This window comes from Phodopus roborovskii, unplaced genomic scaffold, assembly GCF_943737965.1.
Source record: "Phodopus roborovskii unplaced genomic scaffold, PHOROB, whole genome shotgun sequence".
NCBI classification, from domain to species: Eukaryota; Metazoa; Chordata; class Mammalia; order Rodentia; family Cricetidae; genus Phodopus; species Phodopus roborovskii.
Window position 1 is genome coordinate 48925419 of NW_026126480.1, and position 20741 is coordinate 48946159.

A 20741-nucleotide genomic window follows, 5' to 3' on the forward strand; every position below is an offset into this window, starting at 1 on the left:
AGTTCCACCTCCCCAGAGCACTGTTGTCTTCTCTTCCCCTCAGACAATGCCCCAACTCTGAGCTGAGCTGGTTCCTCAGTGGCATACAGACCACAGCAAATGAAGGCAGGCGTAGTACTGGGAAAGGCGGGGCAGCAGCACCCAGCTGCTGTGGGACACTGACCTAACCCGAGTGGCTGCACTCTTCTCTACACAGTGTGGCAAGAGCCACCCTGCACTATGGTTCCATGGTTCTGCACTTATTGTTGGAGATAGTCTCATTCTGTTGCCCAGGCTAGACTCAAGCTCACAGCCCTCCTGCTGAGTGCTAAGATCACAGGCCTTGTTCCCACACTAGCTTTGTTGACACATTCTGCTTAGCTTGTTCTCTATGCAGCACCATGTCTTTCTGGTCTTCACTGGTCCCTTCTGAAACTTATCAAAGGCCGGTGACTATCCAGAGGGACAGCACCCAGGAAATCGTAAGGGGTTTGTGGAGATCAGTTCCCTGAAGAGGATCACCAAATACTACTTGGCCACCTGACTCAAATGTCAATGAAGGTACTAACATACTCTGTGGCTATCAACCCAGTGTCAACTGAGATACTCTCTGGAAGAACCTGAGAAGTGCAGGGCATGGGGCAGAGGCCCATAGGGCTGGGGGTCCTTTGGGCCTGTGGCCACATACGGTTCTACTCATGGAGACTTTTGTGGTCACCCTCACAAGACCTGCAGCCTCCTGAGGCTCAAGCTAGTATACTTTATAGAACTGTGTCCCCAAGTTGTCGTTGCGCCCCCCCCCCCAGTCTCAGCTAGTGTATGTGTGTATATATGTATGTGACCCCACGGGAGCAGATGTGACGAGAGAACAGAAGGTCCCTATGTCTCCTTTCAGCATGAACCCCAGGAACTACTCCTCTAAGCAGGCTCCGAGGACAAAGAATTGAGAGTCAGGTGAAGGTGTGAGGAAAAGTCACGCATGACTGCTCTGGGAACCAGGTGTAGCTGCCGACTTGTCAAGGAAGGGAGCAATAGCCAAGGGCCTCCCTCCTGTGCACAACTCTCTAGGCCCACCCATGATAACCTTGTTACAGAAGTCAGTCCGTGCCTGGAGGTGGTGGTGGTACACACCTTAAACCCTAGCACTTGGGAGGCAGAGGCAGGTGAATCTCTGTGAGTTCAAGGCCAGCCTGGTCTATAGAGCAAGTTCCAGGACAGCCAAGACTGTTACACAAAGAAACCCTGTCTCAAAAACAAACAAACAAAAAAAGAAGTCAATCTGCAAATGCTGGGAGTGGGGTACAGGAGTGGGGTACAGGACAGACAATCAGACTTAAACTCCAGTTCCCAAGCACAGCAACACAAGGCCTGGGCTTATGTGACTTCCGAGGAGCATCATGTGAAGGACAAGGTGTCCAGGCACAACAGCCAATGACTACACATACCTTTCTGAGATCAGGCATAAGCAAGCAGGATGACAGGAAACATGCAGTGATAGGGTAGAGGGACCTTTGTGAGAGGATGGAGAGGTACAGAAAAGATAAACAAGTCCAGGGGATGGCATGGAGAGCTGGTCATGGGCATCACTTTAAGTCTACAGCAAGGTACAGTAAATATTTAAGACAGAAGAAGCTAGAATGCCTATAGTCAGGAACATCACCTGAGTCTAGGGGTTGGGGCCAGCTCAAAGACGCAACACCACCCACTTCAAGGAAGGAGAATTAAGGACTAGGCATTTCCCTAAGCTAAGAAACGCCTCAAACACATAGTAAATTATTCCATTTTCATGTAACATACCAGACAAATCTTCAGGGACATGACCCAGGGTAGAGGTCAACAGGAACTGGGGAGATGAGGCATGACTAGTAAGGAGTAGGCTTCTTTGGGGAGTAATGCGATGTTTTGGAATTACAGTGAGTTATATAATTTTGTGAATATATTATTTACATATTTTGAAATGGAAGGGTATAATATATGACACAAGACCTCAAATGAAATGGTCAGGGATGCTAATGGAACCTTGTGTGAAAACCTACCTAGATACTTCCCAGAGGAGCTTAGAGCAGCAGGGACAGAGGATGCCCTACATGTTTCCAGTAATACAAAAGGTTCTCAGGCCATCCTGGCCCAGAGCCTAATGAGTCCACTGTGATACTGTGATTAATGGACAGGGCCAGAGGCCTAAACTGCTCAGAGATGGGGAAGGAACTCCCAGTCACAGATCAAATCTACAGTGGGACCCTCAGTCTCCATAGTAGAACCTAGAATGATAGATAACTCAGAACAAGGTTCAACCCCACACAGCTGACACTGTGGCACTGGTCCTTTCTAGTTCTGTTGTATATGGATCTCTGACATTCCACCACACCCAAAGTTCCTTGAGGAACTGACTAGACACACTTTCAGGTCAGTACCAACAAAAGCTATGTAGAGAGCAGGCTACAGAGATGGCTCAGCAGTTAAGAGCACTTACTACTCTTACAGAGGACCCAAGATTGGTTCCTTGTACCCACATAGTAGCTCATAACTGTTCATAATTCTAGTTCCAGGAGTTTTGGATCTCTTTTCTTAGGTCTGTGAGCACCAGGCATGCACATGGTGCACATACATACATACATATACACATACATATATACATACCTACACACACACACACACACACACACACACACACACACACACAGAGAGAGAGAGAGGCAGAACACTCATAGGGGCTGGAGATACAGCTGAGCAGTTGTGAACACTGCCTGCTCTTCCAGAGAACCAGGGTTCAATTCCCAGCACCCACATGGCGACTCACAAATGTCTGTAACTCCAGTTCCAGGAGATCCAGTGCTCTCTTCTGGCCTCTGTGGGCATCAGGCGTGCATGTGGTACCCACACATACATGCAGGCAAAACAGCCACACACACAAAATAATTTTTTAAAAAATTAAAATATAAATAAGTAAATATTTTTGTTTTCTTTTTCAAGACAGGGTTTGTTTGTGTAGCCCTGGCTGTTCTGGAACTAGGTCTGTAGACTAGGCTAGCCTCAAAATCACAGAGACCCACCTGCTCACTGCCTGGCCCTTCCTCATGATTCATTTGTTTTTATTTTATGTTCTTTGGTGTTTTGCCAGCATGCATATCTGTGTGAGGGTGTCAGGTCCCCTGGAACTGGAGTTCTAGACAGCCATGAGGGTGCAGGGAACTGACCCAGGGCCCTCTGGAAGAACAGTGAGTGCTCTCAAACCAAAGGCAAATTTTTAAGAGCTAGGCTGGAGTCACCCTACAGGACAGAAGGTCTGGCATTTCCACTACCCTGACCTGCTCAGACCCATCATTTCCCTAGGGCATCCCTCACATGACACCTGAGCTGAGGGTCAACTCCAGAAAGGCCTTGAGTGAGGCCAGTGTCACAGACTGACCACGTAGAGCTGGCAGGTGACAGAAACCCTTTTTCTTGGATCTGCTCAAGAGGTTTCCTAAAAACCAGGGCTGTCAAACAGAAGAATGAAGTCATATTATTTGCAGGAAAATGGGTGCTATCGGAGATAATCATTTTAGTGAATTAAGTCAATCTCAGTCATGTTTTAAAGCAGAAGTCAAACTGCCTAGGGGTCACTAGCAGGCAGAAGGGGTGGAGAAAGGAGGATGAGGAGAGGAAAACGCTCAATATACACATTTAAGAAAACTTTTAAAAATTCACTTAAAAAACAGGGCCTGGAAGCAGGTGGTGGCAGGCAGCACACTCCTTTAATCCCAGTACTCAGAATGTAGTGGCAGGTGGATCTCTGAGTTTGAAGCCAGCCTGGTCTACAGAGTGAGTTCCAGAGCAGCCAGGGCTACACAAAGAAACCCTGTCTCAGAAAATGAAAACAAAAAAAACAAAAACAAAACAAAACAAAAAAAAAAAAAAAAAAAAAAAAAAAAAAAAAAAAAGGCACTGGAATGGTGGCTCAGCAGTTAAGAATGCACAGAATGTTCTGCCCTTGCAGAGAACCCAAATTCGGTCCCCAATACCCACACTGTGTGGGTCACATCCACCTGTAACTCCAGCTCCAGGGGGATCTGATATCTTTGACACTTGCATTCATATATACCCCCACCATAATACACATAGTCAAAAATAAAAACAAATTAAAAATTAATTTGAGGGGCTGGAGAGATGGCTCAGTGGTTAAGAACACTGACTGCTGTTCTAGAGGACCTGGGTTCAATTCCCAGCACACACACATGGCAGCTCAAACTAACTATCTGTAATTCCAAGATCTAACACCTTCACATAGACATACACCATAGGCAAAACACCAACTCACATAAAATAAAAAATAAATTTTAAAAAATTAATTTAAGAAACAAAACAGGGCCAGTGAGATGGCTCATGGGTAAAGGTACTTGCCACCAAGCCAGATGACTCGAGCTTGATCCCCAGAACCCATACAGTGAAAGGAGAGAACCAACTTCTGCATGTTGTTCTCTGACCTCCACATAAGTGTCATGGCATATGTGTTCTTTCCCATCTCAAAAATAAAACTCATTAAGTTAAACACAACAAAAAGCAGGGCTGTATGAGCGGGTTTGATCAGAAGAATGTTCCGGACATGTTGACATTCACAAAGCCAGCAGGGGATGAGCAAGGAAGGATTCAGGGAGGTGGGCCAGGATCTCTCTTGGGCCATCTATGGTGAGAGATGCATAGGCAGGATGGGTAGGAATGAGGACAATGCTGCCAGGCCTCATCTTTGTCTGGTTTCTATCCCTGCCATAGTTCAGAGCTACTCACCACAGAACACAAAGTTATCAGATATGCTGATAATGGAACTCACCTTGGCATCACAAGGTACAGATGGTCATTAGCACCAAGGCTGGCCCCCCATTTGACTGGCTGGCTGGACCATGATGGCTTCCAAATGTATCACAGGATAATTATAGCATCACCATGTTGGGAGCATCAACAGCCCATGCTGGGAGGATCCCACACACTTCCTGGCCAGCTGGCCTTGTTCATCACATCACCAAGTAAACTATGGCTCATCGCTAGGATGATTCTATGGCCCAGAGACAGGGTGGAGCCAGGGGACACAGCCCACATGAGTTCAGCTTTCATGGGGTAGAAGGGAGGAGACAGCTGTCCAGTAAGTACATGAGAGCCTATGAATGTGCAGTGGCTGTGATGCTTAATCAGCTTAGCTACGCTCAGTCAGCCAAGTGAGGGGACCAAGACAGGTATCTTGAACCTCAGTTTCTGCTATTATGAGGGATGCCATAACTCTAAAGACAAGCAATGAGCAGGCCATCCCACAGTTTCACTAGGAGCCTTAGTCATACCAAAAAGGGGCACTACTTTTCAGATACCACCATAGGGCACAGATGGTCTGCCTGGCTGGTAGAGGCAAACATACCACAGCCAGTGGCTTGAGTGAGGTGGCTAATCACCCCTATCTCAGGGCCTTGGCTCCATCTACAGCTGAGCAGATGGTTAGGTGGCTGAACCGTGTCTCCCATGGAGAGGACTAGGGCTCTGTGCTGGAAGCTAAGGTAAGCTGGAAGATCATACTGAGACCCTGCTTGGATTCTTACAAAAAGGACAACTGAATCCTAAAGAACTGAAGAAGCTCACCTGTATCCCACACCAGATCATTGTCTTCCCTGATGCGGCCATTGGTAGAGGTACTCATGGTGACTGACGAAGGGGCCAATTCCTGCTAATCTGTGTTCTTAAGGAGCAGCTATGCTCTAGTCAGTATGTTCTCTAATACCTTCCCTGAGAATCCAGGGCATAGATGCTATTCTTGGCCTGGGGGGGGGGGGCGGGGGGCTAGGGTGCTGTAGCTATCATGGCTATCTCTATCTGGATTCTACTCTACCAGAGAGGTTGGACCACAACAGGGAAGAGACTGTGACCCATGGTCCCAGGATCCCCTGTGCCATCAACCAGAAACAAATTCTGCTTTGGAAAGAAAAGTCAATGAAAACCCTTGTAGAGGCCCTGTCTATGACAGGCCCTTTGACCCTACACACAAGTCTAAGAAAACTTGGTGGGTGAGCAGCAGGCAGAGTTGGGCCCTAGACAGAAGGAAGAAAGGTTGCTGTCACTGGTAGGGTACCAGGCAAGGGCAAGTTTAGCAGCCTCAGAAGCAAAGCTGAGATGCTCAGTGGGGTACAGCTTTCAGAGTGTGAAGACTAATGCCAAGCAAGGCCCACAGCCTGATCTGCTATGCTGCTACCTCTGACTGTCCAGCTATGGCTAAAGCCTAACCAAAGGCAGCTCTGACATGAGAAAGCGCTAGAGCTGAAACTAGTATTCCCTCATGAGACCCATCATTGAGAAAAGGACATGAGCAGGCCTGTGGGTTGAGTGTACTCACTGACACCCAGGCATAAAGATGCCTTACACACAGTAGATCTGGTTACCAACACCCAGGACCAATTCTGGGCTCAGGTTGTATACAGAGAGGCTCTTCCTTGGAATTCCCTGGTTTGCCACAGGGCTCTGAAGCCAGCCCTGGGCCTGCTACAGGCAGCATACTGGTGAGACCCTCCCCTTCCCAGCACCCAGATCTTTGGGAGGAGATGGCTGATGGCAGGGCCACACCTAAACCCGCCTTGTGAGAAGCAAAACCTTGAGACATACATTCATGGTTTCCCAGGTTTAAAGGTCTCTCACACCTCAAGGCAGATTTCCACTGGCTTCTCAGCAGATATACAGCCTCTTCTGGAGGATTCTCATGTTTGTGGTATGGGGCCCCCATGGAGTACTGTCCATTCTACTGAGACAAGAACCACAACTAGCCTGATCTGCTACCTGTCCTGGCATAGAGGCTCATGCCTGAGGTCTAAACTTGGTCAAAGCCACTTAAAAAGACAGGGTCCCCTCATCCCGGGCCTGGGGACCTCGAGGGATAGGAATCCTTTACCCCAACACTGGTTGTCAGGTGATGCTTGGAGTTTGGGAGAACAAACTAAATAGAAAGCATAAAATCTGGGAATTGGGGATAGCTCAAAGGCTTGAGGCACAAGGATTGTCATGAGACAGAAGCCAGCCTGAGCTACAGAGTATGACTATCTCCAAAACAAAAGAAAACAAGAACGAGAGGAATGAGATAAAAAGAAAGCATGTAGTTTCTGTGAATTTCGGCAGCAGGAACAATGAAGAGCCATAGTATTGGATTCATCCTGTCTTGCCACCCTGCTTGCACACACCCCAGTGGAAGGAGACACACAGGATGAAAGAATGAGAGCTTTTCACTTTGGAACTACACAGCCAGGGAGGGGACCCTATGAATAATTTCATCAGACAGCAAACTGGGAGCTGCAATTTGCTTTACCCAAGGCTCAGGTCCAATTGCAGTTGACAGTGACATCAGTATATGAAACAGAAACTTGGTGCCAAAAGCAGAAGGTGAAGGCAGAGGATGAGGGAAGGCTCTTAGCCGAAAGCATAGCACGTCTGGAAAGAAGGATGATTAAGGCAATGCAAGAAGACCCCACAGGACATCCCCAAATAGAAAGCCTATCTAACCCTGTGCTCCTAGAAAGCTGAATTCTGGGTCATGAGTGGACATCACACAGCTGAGGCATGACACGGGGGTGTAAAGGGAAAGGTTCTAAGGGGTGGGGTAAGGCACAAGCATGAGAATCTTGTTGCAGGAAGGGGTCAGATGTCACTTGGGGGTGAGGTGAGATCAGGAAGGACATTCTGTGGATCTGAAAGCCTGGAAACAAGTGAGTAGCCAGAGGTCTGCCTACTCAGGGGACTTCAGAGTCCTGAGCCAGAGATCTCCCAAGCAAAGGCTATATAGCAGTCGCCAAGCATAAAACTCCCTGTGGGCAGCAGGGCCGGTAGGGCATTCTTAAAGTGTCCTCCTAGTTCTCTCTCCCTGAAGGTCAGCCCCATAGGCCAGAACCAAGGTGAGGGGCACATATTCCTTGATAAGCATCCTTGAGGCAGGAGTGAACTGTGCAGGGTCAATGCTCTGGCTGCTTTGCAGCCATGAGGATGGCTGTGTGAGTATGTCTGGCTGGCTATTTATTCCAGCCTTGGGGAAAGTGGCCCTGCTGAGTGGGCATCTATACTATTGCAGCCCTGGCAAGGTGAGGCTGGGCAGGTAGCATCTTTCTGCACAAGCAAGCTGGCAAAAGCAATCAGCTGGCCAGGCCTAGCCCCAGGAAAGTACTTTCTTTGCCTAATTGTTTCCCTTGGGTAGGCCTATGTCCAGGATAGAGCATAGATGCCTGCATCTTGCCTCACAAGAGCCATTAGCAAGATGAGGAATGAGAGGTAGTGCCTTTCTTCCCTAGCTGGGCAAATTCTGACAGGGCAGGAGGCTAAGAACAGCCTGTATAGATGTATGTGCTCCCAAGTGGAGCAACAATAGTCTTTACCAGTGTCGCAACCCATGTCTAGTTCCTGTCACATACATCTTCAGGCATAGGACACAGCTGTGAGGGGCTGACTTCCAAACAATCTACTGGAAAACAGCAGATAGCCAGCCACCAAGGCCTTTCTACCTTGTCTGTCCCATGTGCCATATGCAGGGTCCTTCTTAGTCAGCACCCCTGCCCTACCTTGTCTGCTATTAGGCCTCAGCTCATGACACAAAGCAAGGCCAGCAGCACTGTGGGCCAGGAGATTCAAGCCTGTGATGAACCCCTGATGCTGGGACCAGCTGTGTGGATATAGAAGAGTACAGGTGTATAGGACAGACAGAACTCTGATCCATGGCTTTGGAGCATGGCCCAACATGGAGAGACCAATGAAAGAGGGATTGAATGAGAAGCAGTCTCAGCTTTGATGAGCACACCTCCACAAAATACAAACAGCCAGGGGCCTCAGAGAAGTGGTCCAACTTTCCCACTTAACTTCAAGAAACCCCCAGGAAGCTGCACCCAGTGGGCAATGACAACCAAATCTGTTTCCGGACAACATTCTCCATGGAAAACCACTAGAAAAGTAGGGAGTTCAAATGGCTTCTCTTTGTTTGAAATAGGGTCTTAGTATGTATCCCTGACTGGTCTGGAACCTGCTACATAGATCAGGCTGTCCTAAAACTCATGGACATCCACCTGCCATGGCCTTCTAAGTATTGGAATTAAAGACATGCACCATCATGCCTGGTTAGGTTTCTAAGCAACTAGCTGAACCCAAAACAAAGACCCCAGATTTGTAAGAATACTAAAATATCTAGCATTCAGTAGTGAAATTCAGTACATTTAACACCCTCAGAGGAGGCTACACCGTAGTCCCCACCCCATCGCCGAGAGAGAAATCACCAGTGAAGGCCAACCAGTAGTCAGGATTCGCAGAGGGAGACCTTGAGCATCACCACAAACGAATCCACAGAGATGTAAAACAAGAACTAGAAAACTCACACATGTGAGACAAAAAGATCTGGGGTGGCAAAAGAAACCAGCTTCAGAGACAGCAAAAGAAAGCAACCAAAATCAAAAGAAAAACATCTAACACACCTCAGGAGCCAAGGGGCGAACTAACCAGGCCAGCACACAACACATACATTCTTGTCTGAGGGAGTGGACAGGGAGGAAGAGAGGAGAGGAAACTATCAAATGCTTTCCAGATCCGGTAAAAAGTGTGAGTGTGGCCAGGCCTTCAATCACAGCACTTGGGAGGCAGAGACAGGTGGATCTCTGAGTTTGAGGTCAGTCTGGTCTACAGAGAAAGTTCCAGAGCAGCCAGGGCTACACAGAGAAACCCTGTCTCAAAAAAGAAAAAAAAAGTGTGAGTGCACAGTCCACGGAGAGCTCGATGAACACTGAGCACAGGTGACCAAACAGCTGAAACCCAACAGCTATTTCTGAAGCTTGGTGGCAGTGGGGAGATGAGTGCACAGGAAAAGCAAGGGAGGAAGTAGAAGCAATACTATAAAACACAGAGAGGCTTGGGCTTACACTATTAAAACCATAGAGCCAAGATGTTGGAGGAGACCCTCAGTGGAGGAAATGATGGGACCAGAAAAGGAGGAGCTAGTCCTGGCCAGGCCCACATGACACAGGTGCTGCCCAGAGGAACCATGTGCTAAGCCATGTCAAACCCAGCCAGCCATGTCCAACCCTCTCTCCAATGGCAGGACAACTTCACCATGGATGCAGACCTTGGCTATGGCACCAACACTGTGGGGGAGGTGCTAGCCTCATGGGCCTGGGGTGTGTGTCCAACAGAGAACTCGGGCTTTCTATTCAACCATATCTCAGACCCCATAGTCCACAAAGTCCAAAAGGACCTACCCCCTAACATTCTCAGTCCCAGCTTTTCTCCCTTTTCCCAGGGAATTGAAACCCACACTTCTATGACTGGCCACACCTGGAATGTGACCTGGAGGGCCCTGAGCTCACCTGGCCCCAATGACAGGCTCCCGGGCATCCTTGGAGGCTGCATAATCCATGCCGTAGAAGTTCAGTCCCAGGAGGATCTTGCTTCGCCACTGTGACTTGGGGTCTAGGACCTGGACACAGGCTCGAATCCATGACAATGGAGCATTAGGGCCAGGCCTGCAAGTTCAATGGAGAATGGGGCCACACTCAGCAGCCAGCAGGAAGCCCTATGTCTGACTCCAGTCTGGTCCTCTAGGTTATCAGCTTGGGCCCATTTCCTTCTCTCAAGATGTCTCTCAAGAACTAGGAAGCCAGGTATAGTGACACACACCTCTAATCCCAGCACTCAGGAGGCAGAGGCAGGCAGATCTCTGTGAGCTCAAGACCAGCCCAGTCTACATGGTGACTGCCAGAACAGCCAGGGCTACACAGAGAAACCCTGTCTTTAAAGGAAAAAAGAAGGAAAAAGAAGAAAAAAAAAAAAAAAAGAAAAGGAGTTGGGAAGAAGTTGGACACGTGGCACACATCTGCTACAAGTATAAGGCCAGCCTTGGCAAAAAGTGAGTTCGAGACCAGTCTGCAATATAAAGTGAGACCCTATACCAAAAAACAAACAAAACAAAACAAAGCAAAATAAAAATCGGGCTGGAGAGAGAGCTCAGCAGCTTACACTGTTCTTGCAGAGGATGTGAATTCAGTTCACAGCAGCCACATCCATAGGCTTACAAGAACTTGTAATGCCAACTCGAGCAGATCCAACACCTCTGGCCTCCTTGAGAACACACACACATGCTTATACACCCAAACAGAGGTACGTGTATGTATAATTAAAAACAAAATAAATCTTAGAAAAATGAGACCTGTTTGAGATGTTTGAGATAGGGTTTCCTCTTTGTAACAGCCCTGGCTGTCCTGGAACTCACTCTGTAGACCAGAGTGGCCTGAAACTGGAAGAGATCAGCCTATCTCTGCCTCCTAAATGCTGGTATTAAAGACATGTGCCACTATCACCTGGCCCACATTACAATTCTTTTAAAGGGACAGAACCATAAAAGTATCATGGAAGTACCATAGGCAAAGCAGCACTAGCACTTTCTGATGTTACCCACAGGTGCCTTGAATGGGGCAGAGTAGTAATGTATAACCTGCCCATCCCTAGAGCAGTGGGAACAGGGCTAAACTCCTGGGCAAGTGAACATGCAGCTAGGGCTAAGGCCCAAGGAAAACAGAAGTAGCTGGCATACTATGCCTTTGACTCTGGTAACAAAGCTCCACCCAGGGAGAGGCTTCCCAAAGAATCACCTCTCCTGAGAATGGTGCAGCTACAACACCATCAGCTTCCATCTGGCATCATTCAGGTGCAGAGAAAGTGATTATCTATCTATGCTGAGCTACAGAACCCATAGGCAGATGTCTGCTGGGAAGACCAAGGTGCAGGTCTATCTCTTCCTGAAGACTTACTGTACCTACAGCACCCTACTAGCCCGTACTCACTGCTGTGATGTGGAGTAGTCATATGTCATAAGGCTGAAGCCATCCAGTACAGGGGCCAGTTGTTCAAATTCCTTGTGTGTAAACATTCCCAGCTGGTCAGTCCTGTGACAAGACAAGCATACCTACCTTGGGTTACTATGTATGGCCTTCATCAATCAGAGTCAGAACAGGCATGCTGTCTGGGATCCTGGCCTGTATCCCTTCTCTTCCCTCTAAGAGGAGCCTGGGCTACTTTCCCTCAGGAATAGAGGCAGTGTGCTATTTGACTGGGTCATGCATGCTCCAGGTCCCCAGGTGCTAGGATGAGGGCTTAACTCAGAGATATTCCTATTTCCTTGCCCCTAGAAGGTTCTGAGAGAAAGGAGGGCAAGAGCTATACAATGTACCTGGGACTCATCCCTGTGCCAGAACCATTCCATAGTGGGAACATATGGGACAGGACAGACTCATGGAGCTCCCTGTTGCCTGGGCATGGATAAGCAATTTCCCCATGCCCCCAGGACTTGGCCTTGTAGCGTAACAGTTGCTCTTACTCCTGCTCCCAATCAAATGGGGCCCAAACATTCAATCTAGAAACATAATAAGGGTTCTGAAGTGGCTAGAATGAGAAGGACCCCTTCATATATAGGCTCATATATTTGAATATTTAGTCACCAGTCAGTTGAATTGCTTGGGAAGGATTAGCAGGTGTGGTCTTGTTGGAGGAGGTGCATCACTGAGAATGGGCTTTGAGGCTTCAAACCCCCACGCCAGGCCTAGTCTCTCTCTGCCTGCAGTTTACAATGTAAAGATCTTAGCTACTGTTCCAGTGCCATGTTTATCTGCTTCCTGCCATGATGATTATGGACTAATCTTCTAAAACTATAAACAAGTCCCCAAGTAAATGCTTTCTTTTGTAAGAGCTGCCTTGGCAGCCGGGTGTTGGTGGCGCATGCCTTTAATCCCAGCACTCGGCAGGCGGATCTCTGTGAGTTTGAGGCTCCAAAGCAATACAGAGAAACCCTGTCTCAAAAAAACCAAAAGAGTTGCCTTGGTCATGCTATCTCTTCACAGCAATAGAATAGTAACAAAGGCAGGCTTCAACATGGAAAAGGCTTGCCTGCTCCTACATAGGACCCTCATCCAAGAACCCACAAATGTCTACAGGCTCCTAATATGTCAGGCCCTGCTGTTTCCAGATCTGATGGCTTATTAAGAGGGGCAGGGGCTAGCTGGGAGGTGGTAGTGCACACCTTTACTCCTAGAGACAGGCAGATCTCTGTGAATTTGAGGCCAGCCTGGTCTACAAAGCTAGTTCCAGGACAGACTCCAAAGCCACACAGAAAAATCCTGTCTCAAAAAATGAAACCAAAAGTGAAGAAAGAAAGGAAGAAAGAAAGGGTGGGAGGGAAGGAAAGAAGGAAGAGGCTGTAGCTGGAGGCTGGCAGAGGAGCAGCTTTTTGTAGTCCTATCTTATGTCAAGGATTCAGCAGTACAACTGGATGAAGGCTCAGAAAGGTGTGGCTGAAGCCTTTGGGCAAGAGGCTGTTGAGGCCTAGAAAGCTCCAAGCAGAGTAGCTACACCTGGCAAAGTCCCACACAAAAATCTGTAGCCTCACTGAATACTGGGAAAGAACACTTAACCCTGCTGTTACAGCAGTGTCAGCCAACCCCCAGACACTCACCATGAAGAAAAGCAGGTCTCTACCAGTGGGAGGGTAAATCTGCATAGACATTTGTACCTAGCACAGGGAAGGGGCATGGATCTTCTCTGAAGATCTCCAGAGGAACCTGCTTCTTTGCTAAATGACATTGGTCAGGCTGCCAGTACACTATGACCCCAGGGCAGAAGCTCAGAGGGAACTGTAGACAAGGATAGTCATGGCAGACAGTATCTACCATCTGCTGTGTCTCAGCCCTGCCTACTGTCCGAGCTCTTGAAACCTAGAATGGTACTACCTATTAGTTGTGCTTCTTGGACCAGCTTACCCAGTAGCCAGGCCTCAGCCAGAGGGCACTCTGCTAGTGCAAGTATATTACAAAGATCTGATCACATCGCTTCTGCCCAGGCACAGCTGGTTCCAGTGCACAGTGTCGTTTGCTGTCATCTGACCTTTGGGTTCACAGTCTCTAGGCACAGACCCCTCTGGCCACCTTTTGCTCCCCCAGGCAGGGCTGCAACAACACCTGCCCTCAATTGCGTCACTGGGACACTCACTGAGCAGGGCAGGAATGAATGGGGAGGACAATGAGGGCTGAGAGCAGGGGCACGAGGAGCACCTGAAGAACAGGGGTGGGTTAGAGGTTCTGACACCAAAGGAGAGGCAAGCCTAGCTGTAAGGTAGGAGATAGTCAGAATACAGGGGGCAGCAGTGGATGGGAATGTTGGGGCGACACCATTGGACCTAGTGAGAACTAATCTCCTAGAACATGGATTATTTCCAGAGGTCCCCTCATGCAACCTCTTACTGATACAACCCTGCTCCATAGGCTGGGGCACCAAGAACCATCACATGTCAGAATGGCCATGATCTTAAGTGGTCAAGACAAAGACAAACAGGAACACAGCCAAAACTGTCCTAAAATGAAGCAACTTCCAAGGTGGCAGCCATCAACAGAAAAGAAGGGATGCCACTGGGCCTCTTCTTACCATCCTCTCTGCCCTCACCCTTCTGGCTATGATCTTGGGTGCTCTCTAGGAATGTGTCATTCCCCCTTCTGCCTTTGAGGAAGAAAGGCTATGCAAAAGCTGTTGCTAGAGCCATCCTTCCCCAGCCTGTCCTGCTACTGCCCCAGAACCCTGGGAAGCTTGGTCACTAGCTGTTTCTTTTTGATCCACAGCACCAGGACAAAAGGGGGGGGGGCATACATGCTTAAGAAACAGAAGAACATCTTGTCAACAGGCCACACATGGCATGACTTCCAATAAACAGAAATTACTACAAAACCTCATGTTCTGAATTAATTTCTAAGGAAAGAAAACAATATAACAAAACCCATCACTGTCAATGCCTGGGTCTTGGACAGGCCCTTTGTAGGTGATAGCAAAGAAGGAAGGGATCCAGTGCCAGGAGTGAGACACTTTTAAGTGCCCACTAAGGGCTTAAGATAGGGTGACCCTCAGGCCACCCTTTCTTTCCAGTGGTCAGTGTCTCTCTTCTCCAGAGAACAGGATTGTAATGACACTGGGCTAGGACCTTCCAGTCATGTGGCCCTTTATTCAGCCATCCTGCAGCTAGGGAAAAAGTCCATATGGGTGCTGGGGTACACGGTACAGCTGCAGCCTGCACAAATTACTCATGATAAGCCAGATGTGGTGGCGCACACCTTTAATACCAGCACTCAGGAGGCAGAGGCAGGTGGACCTGTGAGTTCGAGGACAGCCTGGTTTACATAGCAAGTTCTAGCACAGCCAAGGCACTCAAAGAAACTCTACCTCAAAAAGCAAGCAAGCAAACAAACAAATAAAAGAAGTTGCTCATGAACACTGTGAGAGCTAGGCATGCAGCTATGGGTCCATCAGCTTCACTTAATTAACACCTGCAACCTCAGGGGAGACAGAAGGGTTATCAACCCTTAATCATGTCCCAGGGCCACCTTATCTAAGCAATGCAGCACCTTTCCTACACTGGAGAGTCTAATACACAAACCTTTGTCCCTTGTACTTCAGCTAACAGGGTGTGTGCCTCCCTCCTTCAGTGCCCAATTAATACAATCTTATAGTTGGCAGCTCCACATTGGAATTACAGCTAGACAGAAAGTGCAGACTTAAGGACAATCCCTCCTGGAGCTATCCCACAGCTTTCCTCTGAAACCTTCTGCCCTTGACCCTGTGACCCAGCCTCCTCTGACTCCTATTTCTCCATGCCTCTGGGTGGTGAGCTAACTCCCTATTCAACTTCTTCTATAACAACCCAGTGGGTGTTTATTGCAGGCTTACCCTACAGTCAACAGTCCTGTCTGCCCATCTTGCCTGGCCCTGTTGTCCCTATGGTCTCTGTAATCAACCTAAAAGGTCCCAGTAGGTAAAAAAGCCAAGGAAATGTGACAGGCCAGTGGGAGCTTAAACTGACATTTACCTTGCCACACCACCACCACTCTGGAGAGTATGTTACTGGCCCCTGAGAAAAACAAGAAGCTAGCTAGAAGCAGATCTACTATCTTCTATGTTTCAAGGATGGTGTGTTGCTGGCCCCTGCAGGTCTTCAAGGCTGCCACTCTACCCTGGTTTTTATATTCCTGAGTGCACCCAGGTGACCTTGGAAGAAGTTTTCAAGGTCAGCATGGCTCAAGAGCTGTCCAACTCCAGGGCAAGACTCCAAGACACTTCAGTGCTGTGGTAGCCCAGTTGGAGGCCAGTCCTAGCAGCTCTGACCTAACCTGACTCTGATGACAAAGGATCTAAGTGATTTTTCATTTGATGACTTGAAGGCACCCCCCACCCCACCCCACCAACACACCAGAGCTGTATCTTCCATTACAACATGACTGTCCTGCTGAAGATGCAGGGCACAGATGCTGACTGGCTCTCTTGCAGAGGTGGCTTGTTAGCAAGGGGCTTGTTAGCAAGGGGTGAGGGGAGAACAAGCAAAGAGAACAAACAAAACAAAACAAAACAACACACCCCCATGCCCTGGAGTAGTACCACAGAAACTGAAACTGAGGGGTCTATAGTAACCCATTGCATTCAAGGCAGAAGGGTTCATCCCCAAACCCATAGCTCCTCAACCAGCTCAGGGTCCTGCTTCCCCTCGGACTCTTACTGCCTCTTGGTCCTTTTTCCAGCCACTTCAGATGCCCCTCTCCCTCTGGGTACCCTCCTGAATCCCTCTCCCCATGGCCATATAAGGTGAACTGTGTGCCTCAGTCACTGCAAACTGAGTGGTGGAGTCTGCCTCAGCTTCCATAACCCACTTCCAGCAAAGGACTGGGAGCTTGGGTGGCACCCCAACCCTAACCAGAATCTGAGGGCAGCTTCCACAGCCTCATCAGCTGCCCCAGGCTTCTGAACTGTCCACTCCACGTTTCTACCTAGCTATGGCATCCCAGCAAACATTGTACCAAGAGATCCAGAAACAAGCACCTGGCATATGCAGCTGAGACCACAGCTCTGGAGACCCTTTTGAGAGACTTTAGCCCCCTGACTGCCTCTTCTCCCCTAGGTCTGGAAGATTGCTTGTTTAGCTGAGGAAGAAGAAAATATCCACTCTGCTACACCTTTACCAGCTCTAGGCAAGCTCAAGGACCAGGGTGTCAGACAGTCTAAGTGCTTCACACAAAGATGATGCAGCCTGGAGAATAACACAGGCCCCAACCCCAAGACAAATGCCTTGGGTTCCTCTCACTGGCAAGGGTAGGATCACTGAGCTATAAGTGCAGCTCTGGCCTGGGATAGACTAAGACAGAGATGGATACCTCCTAACCTAGCATCCTGTGGTCAGCTCAGCAGACACAGTAAAGGGAGGTGCTAGTAGGGAGGAGTCCTCAGAGCTGAGTCCCAGGCGGGAATGAGGAGCAGCCCTGTGAGACACCAAGCAAAAGACTTAGGACGAATAAAATAGAGCCCCACCACACACACAAAAACAGACTTGTCTGCATGGTGAGTTCCAGGCCAGCCAGGGCTACACAGTGAGATGTTGTCTCAAATTTTAAAAAAGTGAGGAGTTAATGTAGCACCTGCAACATGCTTGGGCAGCTGACATGGACACTAACTAGCTGCTGAAGACTTAGCCCATGTTACCTAGTGCTATTAGACATCACTCCTGGGCACAGTGGCAGACAGCCCTGATGCTTTCCACTTTCCAGATCCCTACCTAGAGGTAGCAGAGCCCATGGCACTCTGGATCAGGACTCCTGGGATGGGCCTGAAATCAATGTGGAGAGCCTGCAGCTATGCTCAACAGTCCCAACTAATGGGCTGAGAGTGGAGGGAAGTTTAGGGAGAAAAGTCAGGCAGATTATCCAGGCCATACACATTGTCTTGGAACCCTCAAGGTTGGATGGGCAACCACTTTGAGCTGGTGGGTCTTAAGAGTTGAACTGCTTGAGTCATCTGTAGTGACAGGTGACACTAGGTGGGTCTCCAACAATTAGTGTCTGTACCAGCTGCTTAAGCCCCTGTGTAGCCCTGGCTAGTCTGGAACTTGCTATGTAGACTGGACTGGTCTTGAACTCACAGAGATCTGTCTGCTTCTGCTTCCCAAGTGCTTGGATTAAAGGGACGCACCAACATGCAAGGCACAAGTCATTTCTTTTGTGCCCTGGAGGCATATCCAACCATATCCAGCTACTGTTATTTCAGATAGCTAAAGGCTTACAGATGACTAGAGAGAAGGGTTCTTTCTTTTAATGTGTGGGTCAGGGTGCTCAGCATCCATCTGAGGGGTTAAAGGCCAAATAGATACAGCTGCCTGTGGAGGCTAGCAGATACCAGAAAGATTCCCAGGACTCCTACCCAATAGTTCTAACTCTTCCTCCTGTCCCATACCTGCTTCCACCTGCTGTGCCCCAGGTCTACCCTCAAGTGATTCTGAATCTCCTATTGCCCAGTTGTTATTTCTAAGTCAAACACTGGTGGTTTCTGTAAGATGTTCTAGGCTGGGTGGACATGGGAATCCATTTGTAGTACCCAGGTCACTACATCTTGTCCCAAAGGTTCCAAAATAGCTGCCTCCCAGGGCTGGGAATGGTAAAGAGCTAGAATCTGGAGCAAAGGCCCAGGTCCATTCAGTAGCTCCAGCTGGCATCAGCTTGCTGGAAAATATGTGTAATATGTCATAGGCATAGCAAGTATTGCCAGCCTAAGCACTGAACTAGGTGCCACAGAGCCCCACAGACAGATAACATGTGGATTCTCATGTCAACAAATTCCTTAATAGTATGCCCAAATTGAGGGACAAAACAGGTTAGAATTGCAGGTCAACTTCTCCCACCCCACAACCTAAGCAGAAGGTAAGGTAATTAGCATCCAAAGATTTTTTTTTTTTTTTAATTTTGAGAGGGGAACCCATGCAGATGAGAGAGGTGGGCTTGACTAACTGTTTTCTACCGTTAGAGTTCACTTACCCAGGGGTGACAGCAGGTGGGATGACCAGAATGACCAGCAGCCTGGCCTGGTGCAATGCCTCAGCCAAGTGAGTAAGCATGTGGATGAGGCCTCTGCAAGAACCAAGACTCAAGGTTAGCACAGGGTACTGTGGGGCTCCCTGGCACCCACTGCTTCAAGAACATAACAGCTCAAGTCTCAGCCTTAGGCCCTGTTGCAGAACTACAAGCCCTTCACAGGGTTTCCCACACCACCTTTCAGTGAGAACCCACACAGGGAACTGAGGAAAGGGGGACTCTACATCCCAGACGAGCCTGCCTTTCCTCATACTTGGGTATCCCCAGAGACCTAGTGTTTTGGGGTCACTTAAGGGCCTAGAACAATGACCCAGAGGACTCCTAGACACCTTCAGGCTAAGGAAAACCTCAAAACACTTTGAGCGACATACTAGGTAGGGGCCCTGGGAAGGAATATGGGGTAGGACACCTGGAGTAGATACTAGCAGAAGTGGAGACAAGAGATGAGGGAGCCAGACAAGGTGGAGGCAGCTGGTGGTCTAACTCACTTCTCTCAGCACATGGTCTGGGAGCCCACTCCTTACCCCTCTAATGGACTGCCTGTGACATGTTCAACACCAGCTTGCTTCCTTGAAGGTGGCTAGCTTAAAGGAGTTGGCCCATTGCAACTCAGGGAGGTTCTATTGTTGTTGTGTGAAGGAACAGCGCCATTGGCAGGCAGGTTGACAAGTTCTACACTTGCAGATCCAAAGCTGAGTGCCCTACTGGCCACTAGACCTGACCCTAGTATATCTCTGCAAACAGTCTAGAGTCTTCCCAGTAGCCAACTACTGGACAGCAATGACTTCAGTCTCTCTGCTGTGACCCACATTGATCTATAATTTTTCAACCTGAGTATCAGTGATCCTAGTGTGACAACTCTAGCCATTAGGGGCTAAGAGCACTTAAGTCCCAAGTGTCTGTCCTTCTTTGGGCTGGTATATACTTTGCAGACTGCAGGTGGCAATATACAAGCATGATACAAAGTTTTAGGGCAGCAAATTCTCACACTTCGGTGGCTTGTTATCTACCTGTACACTAGTTATGCAGGTGAGCCAGGAAAATGCTGTCTGTGATAAGTGCCAAAACCCAGAAATATGGAAAGCCAACCCCACCAAGGAGGACCCCTCTGCCTGATTATAGGACAAATAGCAGGATGATCTTTTTCAAGGACCATACAAGACCTAAGGACTACAAGGCACCTAAGACTGCTCCAGGGGCTTTTAGAAGACAAGTATGAGCCTACCTCATCCCTTTCAAGGGCCCACACTACAGCCACTCTGGATGCAGGGACTCTTTTTAAGAGTACTCACAGAGTTCTAGTGGGACTGGCAGCAATAGTGTTCCCATAAAGGCCTTAGCCTATCTTTGAGCCTGTGCCTAGTAGTAGTCAATGTATGTGATCAGAAGCCACGGAGCCCAGCTTCAGGGCTGGTACACTGGGATGAGATCAGTTGGGGGGCACAGAAAATAGGCACTTGGTTAGTAGTCTCTCTTCTACCTTACTGAGGGACCAGCATCTTCCAGAGACAAGGTTACAATAGAGCTGACATATCCAAAAATCTACTGCTGCCTCCAATGACCATCGCTTCCTCTGCCACTGTTGCCACCCACACTTTGGGGGAGATTACTACTATAAGACCCATGATATTTACTGAGATGAGTCCTGGCAATGGAATTAATTCCTGAGCTAAAGCCAGAGTGCTATCCACAGCACTACCTAGCTTAAGGGCTCAAATTAGCTGGTACTTCAAGGGGAACTGGGGTTTGGCTCCTTCCTCGAAGACCCTTTGATGGGGAATCTAAGAGCAGTAACCTAGGCAGGGCCTGTTCTCATAGGTACCTGAAACTAGGTGGTCCTGAAGGCTGCCT

General features: G+C 48.6%; 1 protein-coding gene across 2 annotated transcripts in view; it reads right to left on the reverse strand.

The window, feature by feature from the left end:
- Nucleotides 1-20741, reverse strand: part of Chid1 (chitinase domain containing 1) — a 38472-nt gene that overhangs the window by 1953 nt on the left and 15778 nt on the right. For both annotated transcript variants that reach the window (XM_051193374.1, XM_051193375.1), the window contains exons 8-10: nucleotides 18834-18926; nucleotides 11790-11891; nucleotides 10317-10472 (exon numbers count right to left, since the gene is read on the reverse strand). In XM_051193374.1, coding sequence (XP_051049331.1) covers nucleotides 10317-10472; nucleotides 11790-11891; nucleotides 18834-18926 — 351 coding nt within the window. The remainder of the gene's footprint in view (nucleotides 1-10316; nucleotides 10473-11789; nucleotides 11892-18833; nucleotides 18927-20741) is intronic.